The sequence below is a fragment of the Syngnathus scovelli genome, chromosome 5 (assembly GCF_024217435.2).
Source record: "Syngnathus scovelli strain Florida chromosome 5, RoL_Ssco_1.2, whole genome shotgun sequence".
Taxonomy (NCBI): Eukaryota; Metazoa; Chordata; class Actinopteri; order Syngnathiformes; family Syngnathidae; genus Syngnathus; species Syngnathus scovelli.
Window position 1 is genome coordinate 11,713,712 of NC_090851.1, and position 20,634 is coordinate 11,734,345.

At 42.8% G+C, this 20,634-nt stretch overlaps 1 protein-coding gene across 7 annotated transcripts in view; it reads right to left on the reverse strand.

Moving 5' to 3' along the window:
- The window catches only part of ctnnd1 (catenin (cadherin-associated protein), delta 1), a 22,012-nt gene extending 6,104 nt beyond the window's left edge, over positions 1-15,908 (reverse strand). For 2 of the 7 annotated variants that reach the window (XM_049720540.1, XM_049720541.1), the window contains exons 1-13: positions 15,795-15,898; positions 8,367-8,514; positions 6,458-6,532; positions 6,212-6,337; positions 5,063-5,355; positions 4,877-4,967; positions 3,688-3,878; positions 3,271-3,526; positions 2,947-3,018; positions 2,276-2,426; positions 1,978-2,176; positions 796-913; positions 518-674 (exon numbers count right to left, since the gene is read on the reverse strand). In XM_049720540.1, the coding sequence (XP_049576497.1) occupies positions 518-674; positions 796-913; positions 1,978-2,176; positions 2,276-2,426; positions 2,947-3,018; positions 3,271-3,526; positions 3,688-3,878; positions 4,877-4,967; positions 5,063-5,355; positions 6,212-6,337; positions 6,458-6,532; positions 8,367-8,507 (1,870 nt within the window). In that variant the 5' untranslated portion in view covers positions 8,508-8,514; positions 15,795-15,898. The other 5 variants (XM_049720538.2, XM_049720539.1, XM_049720542.1 and 2 more) reach the window with 5 other exon arrangements.
- Positions 15,909-20,634: the final 4,726 nt, after the last annotated feature.

A 20,634-nucleotide genomic window follows, 5' to 3' on the forward strand; every position in this document is an offset into this window, starting at 1 on the left:
AAATGAAATAAATAATTGGTTAATAAATAAATTCATATTTTACTGCACTAACTCAAATAAAAGGGTATTATTCCACGTATTGAACACCCCCCAAATACCCCTCACAGGGAGCTCCGTATCACTAGTGGCACTCATCTCCACACTGTGGATTACTAGCCAATTGTAAACATTCGTATTCTGCAGTTTTGTTTCCTTTGATACAGGAATACTATGCCAAATCCCTTTTCGTGTCATTGCAGTAGCTACAATGTTTATGCAAATTCACCAGAAAGCAAAGCCACTTTAGGGAAGGGAAAAAAAAAAAAAGAAAAAAAGAAAAATCAATACTCTCAATGAAAGACAAACAGAGCATCTGGAAAGGATGACCTCTTTCTCACACATTCTCAACATTCCTCTGCAAACTTGTTTGTTTATGTGGGAGTGTGTCGCAATAGGCTGCAACTCAATTGTCAAGAGTGACAATATTAAAGTTGGCCCTAACCTGACTGAATGGAATTCATTCCTCTGTGAAGCATACCTTTACTCTTGCGTGAGCTGAAACAACCGCTCTTCTGGCTGGATGGGGCCGGGCCCTGGTTGATAGGCGCAGCTTCTTGGTACCGCTCACATCCGGGGATTTCACGATGCACGTGATAGGATAGGTTTCTCAGCAGACACACACTGTTCTCTATGAGCTATATGACATAACAGGAAGATGAAAAAATTAAAACTGAAGCTAAAGATAGCCAAAATAACCTAGATACTCCTTTATGAATGGCAATGTGACAACAAATGAGCAATCTTGCACATATGTACCTTGTTATCGACATCTTTACAGTCAATCTGGGACTGGACGATGTACATAAGAGAATCCACCAATCCTGTGCATTCCCTCAGCTTCCGTCTTGCTTCACTACGCTCCGAACTCACATTTCTGTCATCGGGTAAAAATTAGACAAGTGTCGGAATAGCAAAAAAAAAAGAAAAGAATATAAAACTGAATGTGTAAACCAGGGGTGCTCGATACGTCGATCGCGATTGACCAGTCGATCGCCAAGCTACTACTGGTTGATCGCATGACGTTTAAATAATTTTTTTTTAAAAAATTACTGTATGCTAGAATCCAGCCCATCGGTAGGCCTGTCGGTAGGCAATCACAGTGAACCGCACATGCGCAATGGACAGTGACTACAACCCCTCACCGCAGCATGTTTAACGGCCGCGCACACACAAACCGCCAAAGTTTATAAGCTAATAAACGCACGCACTTGCTTTTTTCTTTTAAACAAAAGAAAGTTTATGACCATCAAAAATGAGTGGGGTTGCTGGACCAAGTAAGAAGCCAAAAACGTATCACTTTCATACGGAATGGGAGTTGGACTTTTTTCTCACAATGTCATTTTCTAAGTGCGTCACAAAAATACACGCACTATATTATTCATTTATCTTTAGATCTTTGTGACTTGGTCATTTTAAAAGTAGCTCATAAGCTGAAAAAGTTTGAGCACCCCTGGTGTAAACTTTAATTTCATGGAATTATTTTCGTAACATTTTTATTCGTTTGTCTCTTTCAAGTTATTTCTGTAAGCATTGTGGGGTTTTCCTATTCTCACCACTTTAATATTAGTAGGTGGCAGTTAAGGCTTTTTTGTAAGAGGAAGAAAAAAAAAAAAAATCTGCAGATGAACTGAAAAATTAACTTGCAGATGAACACCATATCATGATGCATTGAGCACAGAGTTCATACGTTGATAACTGTCAGAGACTAAACCTCATTGTTCAGAACTTTACATTGTATTCAATGTCCTGCTGGAACATCTTAAATTCCCCATCCCTGATTTCTCCAAACAGGGCCCCCAATTTTAATCTGTTCGTATTCAATAATAAACAACTTATATTTGCGTAGCCAACTTCTCTAAATCCACCCTTTCATCCGCTCTAAGTAGCATGAAAAGAGCTTTGCAGTGCCACCTTGATGTTCTTTATTTGTCTTCATACCTCAGGCAGCCCGCTGTATTGGTGAGAGCCGTCTCCCACTCCAGGTGTCTGGGCTTACAGTTTTCCTCCCCTCCACCACCATTGCTCCCACGCTCCCAGCCTGAACGAGGCACCATCACTTCATCCGAGAGGGCGTGTAATGCATGGTCCACAATCTCCATTTTTACAGAGTCGTGGGATGACAGGTTCCAAAGTGTCCCTGAGATATTTTGTATTTCAATACAGATTTTGGATGAAAATCAAAACTCCTCAGGAATATAGAAATAAAAACTCAGTCACATGATGCACATTTGCTAACCTGTGATTAAGTCAGTAAGGTCCTGGTCATGGGTCTTTCTCAAAAGCCTAATTAAGGCAGGCACACCATCACAGTTCTTGATGGCAATTTTGTTGTCTGGATCTTTACCATACGAAATGTTCTTTAGAGCTCCACAAGCTGCATAGTGCACCTGTGAGAGACATCATTTTCATCACACAGATGATTTAGTTAGACATTCTTAAAATTTGTAGAGGCACCCATTGCACCATGCAACTTTACCATAATGTCTTTTAAACCAAGATAAATCAACTCAAAACATAAGTTTATGCTCTCTATATATTATGGACACAGTATTATTCAAATCAGAAGAAATTCTTGCTTCAAAAGTGGAATTCAAGCAGTGTTGTGACTGGCATTACTCAAACTTGGATCAGAAATAGCAACACCACAGCTTGTACCAAATTTAACTACGAAAGACCAAACAATGTTTGGACAGACTATTTGGAGCAAATGCTGACCGACCAGAATTTTCCAGGGACATTCAAACACTGTATCCAACTGTTGAAACAAACATCTATTCCTGTTCTTTTTTCATTCAGTATTTGTGTTAGAACTTAGGAGCATAATACATACCAATAAACTGTTTCAGTGTTACATTATTTAAACAACCTCAACAGAGAAAAATCATCCCATCAAGAAACTGAATGTACCTCTTTGTTTGGGTTGTCAAGCATTGATACCAATGCCGGGATGCCTTTCAGACGTCGAACATCTGACTTCACCTAAAAGCAAAAGGCTTTAACTAAGTGATGATAAACATGGCAAACGTACATTTCTTGAGCAGAGGTGCGCTTGACAGAGAGAAAACCCTCACGTCCTAAACAATTAATTTGTGAAAATGACAAATAAGTGACTGTAAAAACATAAATCCAGCAATTGCTTAAAAATAGTACTTTAACTACTTGATTGAAATTACTTGCTGAACACGGTATAAATAGGCTTGAAACAAGTATGATTGTACATTCTTATCTTACCTTATCATTCTTATAAGTGAGATGCTGCAGGTATGCAGCAGCATTGCTCCTGACTGGATCCAGCCTATAGTTAAGCATGGCAACAACCTCTGGCAACTCTGGTTGACGCCAGCCACTTGGGCCTGGGCCTTTTCTCAGAGTGCTGTCCAATGAAGCCATGCTTCCTCTTTCGCCCTGTGCCATCGGGGCACCTCCTCCCCAATAGTACATGTCCCCGGGACCACTCATATCACCATCCAGAGTGCCCTCGTAGCTCCTGAGGAGAAAGCACCAGAGCAGAGAGATGAACTGACACGGAAACATACCCAAAATAAAGGATCACAATACTGCTCACATTCTCTAGCATGAACACACAGACAGCACATCAACACTAAATTATTCAGAAACGTAAAGATCCACATGATATGTACAACTTACCCAGTTCGACGTGGTAGCCCTTGGGGAAAGCCATGGATGTTACGGGGCACGGTGCTGTAGTGCATTGGATGTCCCATACCATAATCAGACTCATCATAGCCCATACTTCGCCGATCATCCTCCATTCCGTACGACTCTGGAACAAACCTTGGGACTGAAGAAAGCTCCATTGCACTTCCCATTCGTCCAACCTAAAAAGTAGAAACATTGTGAACATGACAGACACTTAACGTTAAATTTGTCTTGTCTCAAAGGTCTTGTAAATGGAATACAGTAAATGGGAAAAGTTTGCAATTAAAAAAAAAATTATGGACTATAGCAGCAAGCAAATAGCAAAAATTTGTATGTAATTAACAGCTGTTGAAATGCAATTAAGGCAATGCATCTTTCAAAAAAATATTCAACAATCACTGGTTAAACTCCAAAATAGGTTTTGCATGAAAAACGTCTTCACAGCCCTCCATGAAAAAAAGACAAGTGTTATGGGAAAAATACATTTTCAAAAGTTGAATCTGTAGAATCACCAGTACACCTAAATCTCGATTTTACACTGACTTTCGGGAATTTGGGAATTGCGTCAACCCCGAAAGCTCGTTGCATAGATAGTCTTTTTTATTTTTATTTTAGAAAGGCATGTTTTTAGGCAGCCGAAGGGGTTCTTTATTACATTAATTTCTGTCAGGCATATTGTTGGGCAGCCGTTTGTAAAGTAATAAAGAATGAATGACATGCTTCCCCTTATATTGTAGTTCTCATTTCACTTTTAAGACACACTTGAGGAAAACAACCATTAAGACTAGAAAAATAAAGAAAGGCTACATTAAAATCTTGCAAGCAGTTTAAAATCTGCAAACTCCCCCTTGACACGTACAAGGATTTTGAGTTTTAGTATTCTATTGGTAAAATGTTGTCAATGAAATACCACTTAATCCAATTTGGTTTTTGACTTATGTTTTGATGTATGTACTGTGAAATTGTAGAGCCAAATGAGCGATGAAAACATGTTTGTTTTATTAAGAGTATCTCTAATTGTTTTCAGGACTGTCCTTAAAAGATGTACTACTTCCGCTTGAGACTACACACAAACAACCACGTTAACGTTGCGGAGGAGTAATATTGATCAATGATCTTACAAGCAACGTTTCAATCATGCCACACAAACTCAAGGGCGGAAAGTGACTAATTCTACCTGTGGTTGAGCAGCATATGGATCTATCTGGTTCCTGCTGGGTGCTCTGTAGCTCGGATCCAGAGTTCGATAACCATCTGGATGGACTGGTCTAGAAAGACAGTTGATAGAGGAATGGATATATAACCGAATTAAGTTAAAATAACAAACTTAAGTGATGACCATAAGAGAGCGTTGGCGTGTTACCTATAGCGATCGTCAATGCGAGCACCCCTGCTAAGGCTTGCGTATGCTTCAGATGGGGGTCCGGCACGGTAGTCCTCATAGCCACCTGGAGGTCCATATTGGTAGTTGCGAGGCACAGTTTGGGTGGGGTATTCCATGGGTGCACCGACTCCAGGTGCCTGCCTGTAGCCCCGGTCCATGGGTGGGATGTAAGCTCCCATACCAGTCATCGAACCACCACCATCCAAGGAAAGCGTGTCGGATACCGAGGGGATGACTGTACGAGTTGGAATGGGCTTTACTACTTTTTTTACCTAGAGTAAAAGAAGCAGGGTGGGATACAAGACATCAGGTTATGATGAAAAAATAAAGACTATTGTATAAGTAGATGCAAAAAACTTGTGAGGCTCCAGTTTGTATCTCGAAAAGTTCATAAGTATATATGTTGGTACCACTGTACTCAAACTATTTAAAATATATTAAAATCATTGAAAACTAGTATCCTAATAATAATGTCCAAAAGGACTTGGCTCAAGCACAAAGCCTGTAAACGCCCACCCTCTTCCCAGCAATCTACAAATCTTAATATTTTCAGTACAAAAATAAAAATACCATGATGTATTTAACTCTTCTTAAAAATAATCTGTTGTAGGGCTTTGTTATTTTCATTTAATGTCACTGCAATTTTTTCTATGTATCCCATTACTATTTGTACAGATGGTCTGAACTCGCAAGTCGGAATGTGGCTTTTACCTAGATTAATGCATTAGTCAATAGTCTTCACAGGATGAAGATTTTGCAGCCGATTACCAATCAGCGAGTTTTAGAATAGACAATAACAAATTCGGTCAGAAGATGGAGCAATCTATCCAATCTATTTAAACAACTCATTTATTGTACAGTTGACCCCGTAGGGGATTGTGATTGGGCTGAACCACAACGAGACAAATTTCTCGTATGATGAACCATAACAAGACCTTCATACTGAAACCACAGAAACCAATGACAGAAGAAAATTATGTTACATAAACTATGACACATTTTGAGAAGCTTTGAAACAATTCAATACAAAATCCAGCGACTGATTTGGATTAAAGAAAGTGAATTATAAATGTGAAAGCAACCTACTTATACTACACCACAGGGCACAAACTTCCATCTACATTTTACCGTGATTTCTGTGCGTCTTGTGGTGCCATCATCATTGGTCTCCACAGATAACATTGGGTTGGACTCCTGGTGGTCTTGCTCCACTGTGTAGGTCTCCTGCACCATCTGACCAGGCTCCATCCTGAACTGCACGAAGACATTCCAGAGTATAAAAGAAAGTATAAGGACATTATTGTTTTATATAAATCTTTAAAAAGTATAAAAAAAAAAAAAAAAAGCTCCCTGTTGAATTAGAATGTTTCTTACGTGATGTGTCCCGTTGACGTAACCTTCGTTAAGTGTTAGCCTCTCTACGTCTGCATCACAAGGAAGGCGGCCGTTCTATGAGATGGAGGAAATATATTTAAAGCTTATTCAAAGCATTTTTAAGAAATATTCTCAGTAACAGTAAAGCTCTACAAGTGTAGCAAGGTCCTTCTTTGGCCTCAAAGATGAATAATTTTGATAATTCAATTAATGCTTCTTTCAATATCAGATTAGTGTCAAATAATCAATAATGATAGCTAACAGTGCATTGTTATTATAAGTCATTAATAACCACACCCTTAAACTCTCCATCCATCCATTTTACAAAATGCTTATCCTCACTATGGTCACAGGCGTGCTGGAGCCTATCCCAGCAATCTACAGGCGATAACACAGGGCACACAGATGAACAACCAATTTCACTCACCTTCACAACTATGGACAATTAGGAGTGTTCAATCACATTGGTAAATGAGTTTTAATCGTATGATGGAATGATGGAAACAGATAGCGTGCAATGAGTGAAAGAACAAAAGGGCAACAATCTTGGCATCAATTTTGGTTGAACAGTATGATGTGCAGTAAATTCTAGTCCAAAAGGTTGCCCCAGAGTTGTAACTTAAACTGTCTTAACTATGAGACTCTGTAAGACCACAGACAAGGCCAGATTTGTGTCACATTCGGAGATGAGCTGTTGCTCTCTGGTGATACAAATAAATGTAAAAATAATGAAAACTGAGCCGTTCCATTTTCGATAATAGCCATAACATTGAAAACACAAAATTTGAAGAAAATCATTTTAAAAATGACAAAAGACCGATCAGAGGCTTTGTTACTTTTTGTACAACCGTAGAAAGTGTTGGGCAATGATCATGTCGGAACATGACAGTAATGCGGGTGACAGAGAAATGCCGAAGCCTCCGGGGTATGCAAACAAACACAGAGATAAGAACCAACAACAGGTTACATTTATCTTGCCCTCCTCACACACCAATTGTACATCTAATCCAACTCGTCAGGTTTCCATGGAACGCTTGTATTTGAGAGAGACATAGAGGGGGGCGGTCCTTGTTGCCGTTAGCAGCCAACCGATAGGAGATAAAAAAAATCGTGATTCGGAGCCATGTGTGCTTCTTCAAGTATGTTTGTATTTGTCTACTTTTATAGCAGCATCTGTCAGTAAAGAGAAAGAAGAGCGTATAAAGTAAATCTCAATTAAAATTTTCTTTAGTTCAAGTACAACTGCCAAGTTCATCTATGAGTATGCTTTTATCAACTAAGCTGTAAAGCACCAACTCTGGAGAAAGGTCAACCATAATCGGCACATTGTTCCTCAGTCCTTTACCAACTGAGGAAAATCACAAAAATGTTCCCAAAATAAATCAATAAACTGAATACAGCTAAGCATACACAGCTTGATTCTTAAATCAAGCTGTAAATACAGAAAAGAACAGGAATCTTAGAGAAACAACCATTTTCAACGTGTTTGGTTGCATCGGCCTGTTAGGCTGAATTGTTGAAAGAGGATGGGAAGACATGAAACATGGATGGTTGCTGAGGAATGAAAAGGGGATGGAAAGCATGTGTGATCAAAAGCTATAAAGTGAAGCTGAGGGTCAAAAGTATACACTGAGATCATTTTGCTGCAAAATGCTTCGCTTTAAATATTCAGTGTTGTCAATGGTAGATGACTTTACTGCTAAAAAATGTTGCTGCTAAATGACATTAAAGATCTAATGAGAATCAAACCATCTAAATCAAGAGGCACTATTTTTTTCCCTCCTATCTTCTGCTGCCATCGTGTCCACACATACTGATTGAAGCTGACCATGAGCATGACAATGGAGGCACTTGACAATGGAGGTGCTTGAGGGTAGATGGTGGAAGAAGCACAGAATTATAATGTTACCTGCATGTTGGGGAGTGGGCGGGGCAAAGTGCCGGCGCACGACCTCCGCTCCTCCTCCAGAGCTCGGCTCAGCATCTCAAACTGCCTCTCCTGCTCCCGCACGGAAGCCAGCAGGGAGGCCGTACTTGCACACTGCTCCATTCACACGCTAAGAGCAAAGCAGAGGAAAGGGAAGGACAGGGTCAACACCAAAGAGAGAGAAGTGATTTAACCAACACCAGGAACCAAAGAACCAACAGAGCAGAACTGAATCACCCAGGTATAGGGGAGGTGGTCACAGGTAGCTACCATGCGCACCTAGAGGAGTGCTGATAAAATTCTTTTTCTAGAGGCACAGGTTAATTAACACAGTGAGGAGGTAAGGAAGGGATTAAAATAGCGGTTAACTGCATGAAAAATAAAATGAGCGTTAAAAAAAAAAGGGAATGTCCAACCAGAGCTTCAGTCAATCACAATAATTATGACCAAGTTGGGGGCCTATATGTCACCCAGAAGCAGTGGAGAAACACTTCTACTCAACGGGTTAAAAATACAATAATCCCTCACAGTAATATCACGGTTTACCTTTCACAGCCTCACAACTTTTTTTTCACAGTCCATTGTGTTATGGCTTCAAAGACATTACAGAGCGGAGTGAGGCCACAAAGTTATTTTACTGTAGTTATTTGTAAGAAAGTGTTTACTTCTCTGTAAAACAAACAGTTGGGCCTGACAACAAGTTTTGTTCTTTGGTTTCAATCTTATACATAATAATGGTAAAAAAAAAAAAAAAGGTTTCTACTTCACAGATTTCGCCTATCATGGGTTCTTTTTTTTAACGTTACCCCAGCGAAAAATGAGGGATTGTGTGAAGAGAGAAAGCATAGAATGGTGGGGAGCCATGCTGGGCCACTATGATGAACTGGCACTGGCCATTTGTATATTCATCATATAACATAAGTTTCAATGATTATTTGTTATTGTACTATTTAAGCTTTAAAGTAAATATTAATTCTGTGTAGTTAGACATTTAAACAGCAAAAAAAAATAATCCCAAAACATACTCATGGAATATTTATGATTTAACATTTTTTTAATTTAGCTTGTTCAATCCACTCCTGATGAAAAGATTCAACCTGAAAATGGGTGCAATACAGTAATTTGCAAATTTGGGTAAATTAACCTTGAATTTTTTTTTCTTTTTCTAAAAAGCAAACGTGAGCTGATTTCATCATCATTGTGAATTTTGTACTGGCTTGACAGTCACGTAGTGGCCCCCGGCCACCCTGAGAATGTTTTCAGCCGCTAACTGGTTTGCACTTGTTCATTCCAAGGCTGCAGTAAAAGTGCAAAGAAGTAAAAGGGCAAGCACAAAAGGTCCTCAGTTAATAGGAGACGACGTACTCGATCCTAAAGTCCAATTTAAAAAGCTTTAAAATTATTTCGAGTGCATTAATATTGAGCACAAGATACAAGACACACGTGGCAGAACATGATCTATGGGTGACAGATTTATTCATGTGTTCATTAATATTTGATTAGCAATTTGGTGTTCTGTCTCATTTCAGCAGACACACGGGTACCTATGGGGGAGGTGTCATTTCTCCACATACAGAATTCAGCCGTGGTGTGAAGACAAACAATTTCAACAAGTCCGTCCGTCCATCAGGCGTCCATCCGTCCGTCCGTCCATCCATCCATCCGTCCATCCATCAATACTGAGTTTTGGGAAAGAGGTCGGGCACACCCTGGACTAATCGCCATTTAATCACAAGGTGCGTACGATAGACTCTAGATCACTCTAGATCAGAGGTGGGCAACGTTTAATACTAAAAAAAGACCGTCTCCCACAAAGGGGGGGGGGGGACTGGGTGCCACAAAAACTTTGACATCTAAATTGAGGATGACACAACCCGTATATAAATACAATTAAAAAACTAGGTTAATTTACTGGTAAGTCCTTAAGGGTAAACTTACAGTTCTCTGGATATACATTTTTGGCCATATCATACACCCACGCAAACATTTATTTATTTATTTATTTATTTATTTATTTATTTATTTTCTGCCAGCCTATTTTAAACTGCACAATACCCATTTTGTGTTAATTGCCTGGGCAGAATGCATAGTAAACATTTGTATGTGTTTTGTGGTGCATGGTCTATATTTGACTTTTTTTTTAATTATTATTATTCATAATGTATTACTTTAAGAGCTTTGTAATGCACAAACATCAATCTAATGTTTGGACACTTTTCTGTACTGTCAATTTATTTTCTAAACAATAAGCCGCTACTTACTTCCTCATTCTTTGAACCCGACAGTCTATTCATGACTTTTTTTTTTTAACTCGTGAGATTCAAACCACCATTAGATTTTCCCAAAGTCTTTTCACATTTGAACAATAAAATTACCAACCATGTCACAGTGGACCAATGAAAACACCTGAACCTGTCCTCATACTAGATACACTCCATGCCTTGTACAGGAAGTGAGAAGATTTATTGGACCTTACTGTATAACTCGCTGCCTTCAGCATTGTTTCTCCTTGTGTTTGAGGAAAATGCAAGCGGGGGAAAAAAAAAAAAAAAAAAAAAAAAAAAAAAAACATCCGTGTGACCTCTGTTTGCAAATATCCCATGCTATAACATGTGGCTATTAATACGAAGCAGCCAGTGAATGTAAAAAAAGTAAATGTAAAATTAAGCTTTTGTAGCCTTTAAATTGGGTGTGTTTTGTATTCCTGAAATTACAGAAATGTCCTCTTTGAACAAGAGGATGGAGATTTAATTTTTTCAAGTTAGATTCATAAAAAAATGAAAGTATCAATTATTTAAATCAAATCTTTAGTTGCAGACGTACATACTTTGTTGATTTATTTTTTTGAGTTTGAAATAAAAGGGCTACTTATCTTTGATATTTATTTGAGTCATGAATAAGATTTGTATTATGTTTGGGAGTTGAAACGCTGCTCTAACATTGTGATTAGCAATCACTGTGCAGTCAACACAACAGTGGGCAAGAATGAACTTCGTGTACTCGGAAATAAGAGTCGAGTATTTCAGAAAACAAACAGGCCAAACCCCACCTCTGAATAAGTTTGGATATTAATGAGTGTGCGTTTTAAGGCTAACATCAAACCACAAAAACACACACACATACATACACACACCCTATTGTCATACATTCCACAGTAAGATTTAGCATGTCATATCCTGTCTCAGCTGTTGGAATCTGACCCAATGTGTCACTCTTTTCACCCCATGACCACCCTAACACCTATTTTATATTTTTATGAAAGATCAATCATTTCCTCACATCAAAGGAGAACAATGATTCTCAGTAAATAAGGCAATTTAAATGAAGGCATTTGAAGGGATGCGCCAGAGCCATTTTATGACAGAAAGCAACAAAGAAGCTATTATGAAACTTGACTGCAACTCTTTACACTGGTGACAGAGCCAAACCATTCAAGTCTTAACATGACATATCAGATATGTCGTCATACTATTCTGACCGTTATTTTGCCACAATGTTAAGAAAGGAAAAATAAGTGAATTCTTGTTAAGAGCACAGAGATTGCCTCATATGCTTGAGTGCTACATAGAGCTACAAGTCTTACGCACGTCTCACCACTAACATTCTTGTGGTCGGGAGTTTCTTAGAAGAGTTTTAAATGTCTTTAGCTACTTAAAGAAGCATTATTGGACATTATTTATTTTGCCATTAGCAGCAAGGCTAATGGCATAGTGTGGCAGGTACGCCGCAAACCCAGTTGCTGGCCGTTCACCATATATCGTCCACGATAATGGAAGCACTGCAGATGTCCATTGCCTACTGAAAACTTGGCACTGAAAGAACAAGTTTAACGTCCAACTGATTGTTGCACAGTCTTGATTTTTATATACAAACTTGCTATTCGAGAATACACTGGAACATTGACACCACGCACACCTGCACGGACAACAGAGGTCAAGCGATGATGAAATGCTGTCGTGGCTTGGCCATGCATACTGCTGACACAGCCACATTTGAATTGTCATACAGATATTTGGCGTCTGTGCATTTCATGTGTTGTTGCTGGCACACATCCATCCACGACTGCCTTTGCCAACCCTGCTTCAACCTATGATCTCCTCCCTCCCTCGCCCTGTGATCGGTGGTGGCACAGTGCACACATGCAAACATACGCTATCGACCTTCATTTAACACAGACAGACATTGGGGAACTCATCAAGGTCAGATGACAGACCAACAACGTTACAGAAACTACCACTATAACCAATGCATAAGATCAACCTATTTAAAAAAAAACACGAGAATGTAATATGCTCACACAATTACAATGAATACATGTTTAAAGGGAATCTCAAGTAAAAAAATAAATAAAAAATCTTCTTTGGTCTTTACAATATTCTCTATGCACCACCTACTTTTCAAAGCACGTCATTCTGATCACAAATGCCTTTGTCGAACAAGAAATAAAATCCATTCATTTTTATCCATCACAGGCCATTTTGCCACTTGCGGTCGAACAAAAGTGACATCACAGCTGCTCACCTGCTTTGCGGGATAGCACAAGTGATCGCACAGACTGAAGCTGTGAGGTCCTCAACAAGTGCGCTTGTAGATCAGTCTAATTGATGGAACACCTTAAATTAAGGTAACAAACACCCATAAAGATGACAATATTGTTTTGATTCCCAGATGCCAAGAATTATCAAGAATCTAAATACCTGTGTTGCCACACAGAGATTCCTAAATACGAGCAAGGGATGGGAATGCTATCTATTGTAGGGCTGCTTGATTATAGCTAAACTCAATCATTATTTTGTTCAATATTTAATTCACGATTTTGTTTTTGAAATTGGAACAGCATTTATTGAACAGGTTTGGAACAGTATTTACTGAACGTGCTTTAAAAAAAAGAAAAACAAAAAAAAAAAACACTTGAATATGGCCTGGATCTCCACTTTCGACACACGCAGGGGCGTAGCGGTTGAGTTGAGCATAGAACGGAAATGCCAAATCATTTTTCCTCGATTATATGAATTTTGACATCGTCTGGAGCCAAAATTGTAATCATCATTGAAATTTTATTAATTGAGCAGCCCTAATCTTTTGGATACTACTAAACAATTTGTTCATCATCCCCCTGTGATTCAGATCTCCCTCCGGTCACTCATCATGCCATCCATCTAGGCAAAGTAAAATTAAAATATTTATTGACAAAATCCTGCACATGTATACATATCTATATTCCACAAACAAAATATAATTCAGAATTCCATATTTATACTAGTGAAGCTGCAAAGAGCATAAGGTAGTGAATTGTGAAGAGAAGTTTTCATCAAATGAGGCAAACCCCAAACAGGCTAAATGAGAAAATTACAACATTCATCTCAAGGTTTGTCTGTCTGGGCTGGTGACCACATTGCACATCAGTTGTCGACATCACATTACAGAGGAAGAGTGAGTGACCCCTTTGTTCTTGATGTGTGATTTAATTGCTTTGTGATAAAATGGTGATAGGGCCTACTGCGATTCATTTCGCTTATCAATGCACTCATTTATCCTTGACAGTGACCCACTGCAAAACAATCGCACCAAAAAAACTAGCCACAAGGACGAGTCAAAGCAGGGCCAGAGAATCAGTCCTCAGTGTAGTTTAACAGTACAAAGAACAAAACTGGCAGTGAAAGCCAACACTGGGGATAGATACACTTGCCAGCAGTTTATAAGAAAAAAGTTGGTTAAAAAATCTCAACTTTCAAGTGAGCTTTGCCATCTCACAGATTTCAAAATGAACCCACTTTGTCTACGGTGGCTCATCACATTTACCTCCTGCTTCAACAAGAAGATGACGTGATCACTATTCAAATAAAAACACACATTGCAACCGTTGGGAGGAAGACAGGAAGGCAGATAACCTGGGACAGCAAATAGACGGGCGGAGGAGGAGCAAGCGACACACCCATGGTTTGCTATGAAAGGCCGTCATTACTGAGACTCCCAAATGATAGCCCTGCCTAAAACAAGGCCGAGCAGCAGACGTCAGTCCTCGAAGACTACATAGATGAGAATGAATTTGCAACCTTGTTATACAAAAGAAACCATGTGGACGTACCTGAACAAAGGGCTTGTTCATACCTGCCCCACTCTCCGACAGCTCTGTCCCAGCAGGTAAAATCAGTTATACCTGTAGGCCATCGTAGAACGAATGAGGCGTGTTCATACCACACTGAGCAGAGCAAAACTAACCAATCAGCTGGATTCCTGTACTTGTACTTTACTGTATATTCTGCAATGATTTGAAGCACGCCTGGATTACTCCACTATCGATGCACTAAATGCCATGTTGGACCTCATCCAGCATCCCCATCTGATCCCAGTGTAAATTGAGAAGGTGCAAAACTCTACAAAAGGACACTGAATAAATGAAACGAAGCACGTCTGTTGTCTTGCCACACCCTACGCGTCCAAACCAACACAACAGGTTTTCTTGCGTTTATCACAACCACTCCCATTCTACCTGGCACACACCTTCAACTATAACATTTGAAACTTCCAAGTCCGACCGCAAATCGTGAAAGTGCGCCGTGCCTATGTCCGCCAAAACAGCGATGAGTCTTCGTGAACCAGTAGTCCCTATGACATTTGTCTGGACTAATAAGACAACCGAAACTGGACTTTGACCGCTAACTTTGCCAAAGCTGACGCTCACTTCCGTGTCTTTTTGATAATTCTATCATCCGCAATCCTTGCATTTTATCAATTTAAATTGACAAGACTGGTGCAAGTTGCCGTGTGTCAATCAATCGATGTGTCAAATAACTAAACGAACGATTATACGCGTAATTGACACAAATCACATTGGTCACAAAGTAGCTACTTCAGAAAACTAATTTATAGTAACCTTGCTAAAAACAAAAAACGCTTCTACACAACTAGTGCTTATTCACTGTTTTAGGAGAGAAAAAAAACATGACTGGCGTGTCAAACTAAAACATTACTGATCGAAGCTAACCTAACTTCCCTTTAGCTGCCGTGGCTAGCATGCTAATGTTACGTTTCAAGGAAAACAACGTCACGAGATTAATAGATGGTTTTCTTTCCCGCGCGTACACATTCCAAGCAGTCCTAATGGGCACGTATCACAAAAAGAAGCAACGTTACCGTTTGCAGGGAGTGTTAGGCTTGTTTTTCGAAGTCCATAAGTGTTGGCGATGTGGTTTCAGGCCTAGCCCAGCCGACTGCACTCAACGCACAGTCCAAAATCTAGACCCGCAGTCTCGGGTAACAAGTGAGCTCCGGCGGTGCGCAGCGAAAACGCAAAAAAAGAAACAAAAGGGGTTTGGGGGTGCCGTCGAGCAACGGCGTTGAAAACGCAGCAAAGAACGTGAGCAACACTGGGCGAGCGTTCAAAATCAGAACAGAGCAAACACCCACCTATACAATTTCCTCTGTGCCAGGCTTGTCGTTCACTTGACTGGGCTAAAGGCTGAGGGCTCTTCCTCCTCTGCTTGGGAGAGCAGGAGGCGGGCGGGAGTGGGCTAAACCAAGAGGAAGGCAACACGGATTTGCGGAAGCATTAAAAAAACACCCAACACCGATCGTCTGCTTAAGCTTACCTTCAAGCTAATATGGGAATACTTTCCTTTCATCCACAATGTTCCTTTGAACCCTTTACCTCTGTTGTCCTTCCATCTCAAAGACATCACACACACACACACTTTAGACAAATCAAGTCGAGTAAATTTTTACATGTTTGGCTTCACCATCGCTACAGTATAATTCTACATCAATAGTTCACTATATTGTACGCGCTATATTATATGACTTTTGTTTCGGAATTAATGTACGGCTCACTACAATGTAATATAACGCTAAAAGTGTTCCAATACTGTCCTCGTGTGGCACTGCTCAAAAAGTGGCTGTGTAAAACAAAAAATAATTCTAAATAGGATAAGCGGTTCTGACAACCGATGGATAGGTAAATAAATACTAAATCAATACGCATATTTTAATTAATGTGTTCTACAGTATTTATTTTATATTTTCAAATGCATACAATAAAATGAAGTTGAGAGGAGCCAGATGAGGTGGCTCAGGGATACGTATATGATTAAGATGCCTTCTGGGCGCTTCCTTGGTGAGGTGTGAATGGATGGACCGACGGGTGGACGAGCTCCGAAAATTGACGGATCGTTGGATGGGCCGCTTATCTTTACGACGGTTGCAGGCGTGCTGAAGCATTTTCCAGCAGTCTTTGGGCAGCAGAGGGACATCTCCACCAGTCACTGGGATTTATACAATTCGAACAGGACATGAAGAGACAGGTGATTTGAGGATAGTAATTGAAAGGATAGGAATGTTATATGGTCAGTGCAGTGTACATGCTTACACGAATTCAATGCAAACATTTTGTGTGATGCGTTCATATTTGCAACTGTTGTTCTCTGTTTGGCCAGAAGATGACCTCAGAGTATTTTTTTCATGTTTTCACACACACACACACACACACACACACACACACACACACACACACACACACACACACACACACACACACATACACACACACACACACACGCACGCGCACACACACACACACACATCCATCCATCCATCCATCCATCCATCCATCCATCCATCCATCCATCATCGGTACTGCCGCTGGCGTGCTGGTGCCTCACCTGTGCCACCCGACCTGGTACCTGTGATGACATTTTCAGTCGATGGCAAGGAGCTAACTGGCCGGCCCCTGAGATGGAGTAAAAGAGGGGAATTTTGCTGCTTAGCTCATATTCTACAAAATAAATATTAATCAGAATGCCGTGTTTAGTCTAGTGGGGCATATTATTGAAAAGAAAAATTTGTGGTTGACTTCCTCTTTAATCTGAGCAGTTATGGTTTGATGATTAATATCCAAGTAGCAAGTGAACAAGATATTATCACCAATAGCTTCACTTAGCCACATAGCGCTGCAGCGTTGACTGGGCTCAACTTTCAAAATGTTATGTGCAGTCTTTATTCTGAGGTCTGTGGTCAATCTGTAGGCACCACATGGTGAACAAAAGGGGGAATCAAAGCAAACCAAATTGAGGTTCTATTGCTTCTGGTTCTTCCCATGGGCTCACCACCTGTGGGAGGGGCCGAAGGGGTCGGGTGCAATGTGAGCTGGGCGGCAGCCAAAGGCGGGGACCTTGGCGGTCTGATCCCCGGCTGCAGAAGCTGGCTCTTGGGACATGGAATGTCACCTCTCTGGCTGGAAAGGAGCCCGAGCTGGTGTGTGAGGCAGAAAGATTCCGACTAGATATAGTCGGACTAGCCTCCACACACAGTTTGGGTTCCGGTACAAGCCCTCTCGAGAGGGGCTGGACTCTCTTCCACTCTGGAGTTGCCCACGGTGACAGGCGTCGAGCAGGTGTGGGTATACTTATTGCCCCCCGGCTGGGCGCCTGCACATTGGGGTTCACCCCGGTGAACGAGAGGGTAGCCTCCCTCCGCCTTCGGGTGGGGGGGACGGGTCCTGACTGTTGTTTGTGTCTATGCACCAAACAGCAGCTCAGAGTACCCACCCTTCTTGGGCTCCCTCGAGGAAGTGCTGGAGAGCGCTCCTTCTGGGGACTCTATCGTTCTACTGGGTGACTTCAATGCTCACGTGGGCAATGACAGTGAGACCTGGAAGGGCGTGATTGGGAGGAACGGCCCCCCTGATCTGAACCCGAGCGGTGTTCTATTGTTGGACTTCTGTGCTCGACACGGATTTTCAATAATGAACACCATGTTCAAACATAAGGGTGTCCATGTGTGCACTTGGCACCAGGACACCCTAGGCCGCAGTTCGATGATCGACTTTGTAGTCGTGTCATCGGATTTGCGGCCGCATGTTTTGGACACTCGGGTGAAGAGAGGGGCGGAGCTGTCAACTGATCACCACCTGGTGGTGGGTTGGCTCCGATGGTGGGAGAAGATGCCGGTCCGACCTGGCAGACCCAAACGCTCTGTGAGGGTCTGCTGGGAACGTCTGGCAGAATCTCCTGTCAGGAAGAGCTTCAACTCCCACCTCCGGCAGAGCTTTTCCCACGTCCCGGGGGAGGCGGGGGACATTGAGTCTGAGTGGACCATGTTCCGCGCCTCCATTGTTGAGGCGGCCGACCGGAGCTGTGGCCGTAAGGTCGTTGGTGCCTGTCGTGGCGGCAACCCCCGAACCCGCTGGTGGACACCGGCGGTAAGGGATGCCGTCAAGCTGAAGAAGGAGTCCTATCGGGCCGTTTTGGCCTGCGGGACTCCGGAGGCAGCTGACAGGTACCGGATGGCCAAGCGGAACGCGGCTTCGGCGGTTGCTGAGGCAAAAACCCGGGCGTGGGAGGAGTTCGGTGAGGCCATGGAGAATGACTTTCGGACGGCTTCGAGGAAATTCTGGTCCACCATCCGGCGTCTCAGGAGGGGGAAGCAGTGCAACGTCAACACTGTTTACAGTGGGGATGGCGTGCTGCTGACCTCGACTCGGGACGTCGTGAGTCGGTGGGGAGAATACTTCGAAGACCTCCTCAATTCCACCTACACGCCTTCCATTGAGGAAGCAGGGCCTAGAGACTCTGAGGCGGATTCTCCAATCTCTGGGGTCGAAGTCACTGAGGTAGTTAAAAAACTCCTCGGTGGCAAGGCCCCGGGGGTGGATGAGATCCGCCCAGAGTTCTTAAAGGCTCTGGATGTTGTGGGGCTGTCATGGCTGACACGCCTCTACAACGTTGCGTGGACATCGGGGACAGTGCCTCTGGATTGGCAGACTGGGGTGGTGGTTCCCCTCTTTAAGAAGGGGGACCGGAGGGTGTGTTCCAATTACAGGGGAATCACACTCCTCAGCCTCCCTGGTAAGGTCTATTCAGGGGTGCTGGAGAGGAGGGTCCGTCGGGAGGTCGAACCTCGGATTCAGGAGGAGCAGTGTGGCTTTCGTCCTGGCCGTGGAACAGTGGACCAGCTCTACACCCTCGGCAGGATCCTCGAGGGTGCATGGGAGTTTGCCCAACCTGTCCACATGTGTTTTGTGGACTTGGAGAAGGCGTTCGACCGTGTCCCTCGGGAGGTTCTGTGGAGGGTGCTTCGGGAGTACGGGGTGCCGAGCCAACTGATAAGGGCGGTTCGGTCCCTGTATCACCGATGCCAGAGTCTGGTCCGCATTTCCGGCAGTAAGTCGGATTCGTTCCCAGTGAGGGTTGGACTCCGCCAAGGCTGCCCTTTGTCACCGATTCTGTTCATAATTTTTATGGACAGAATTTCTAGGCGCAGCCGAGGCGTTGAGGGGGTCCGGTTTGGGGACCTCAGCATCGCGTCTCTGCTTTTTGCAGATGACGTGGTGCTGTTGGCTTCTTCAGGCCGTGATCTCCAGCTCTCGCTGGAACGGTTCGCAGCCGAGTGTGAAGCGGTCGGGATGAGGGTCAGCACCTCCAAATCCGAGTCCATGGTCCTCGATCGGAAAAGGGTGGAATGCCCTCTCCGGATCGGGGATGAGATCCTGCCCCAAGTGGAGGAGTTCAAGTATCTTGGAGTCTTGTTCACGAGTGAGGGGAGGATGGAGCGTGAGATCGACAGGCGGATCGGTGCAGCGTCGGCAGTAATGCGGACCCTGTACCGGTCCGTTGTGGTGAAGAGAGAGCTGAGCCAAAAGGCAAAGCTCTCAATTTACCGGTCGATTTACGCTCCTACCCTCACCTATGGTCACGAGCTATGGGTCGTGACCGAAAGAACGAGATCTCGGATACAAGCGGCCGAAATGAGTTTTCTCCGCAGGATGTCCGGGCTCTCCCTTAGAGATAGGGTGAGAAGCTCGGTCATCCGGGAGAGACTCGGAGTAGAGTCGCTACTCCTCCACGTTGAGAGGAGCCAGATGAGGTGGCTCGGGCATCTTATCAGGATGCCTCCTGGACGCCTCCCTGGGGAGGTGTTCCGGGCATGTCCCACCGGTAGGAGACCCCGGGGACGACCCAGGACGCGCTGGAGAGACTATGTCTCTCAGCTGGCCTGGGAACGCCTTGGGATCCCCCGGGATGAGCTGGATGAAGTGGCTGGGGAGAGGGAAGTCTGGGAGTCCCTCCTGAAGCTGTTGCCCCCGCGACCCGACCCCGGATAAGCGGAAGAAGATGGATGGATGGATGGATGGATGGATGGATGGATGGATGGATGGATGGATGGATGGATGGATGGATGGATGGATGGATGGATGGATGGATGGATGGATGGATGGATGGATGGATGGATGGATGGATGCTTCTGGTTCAGTAAA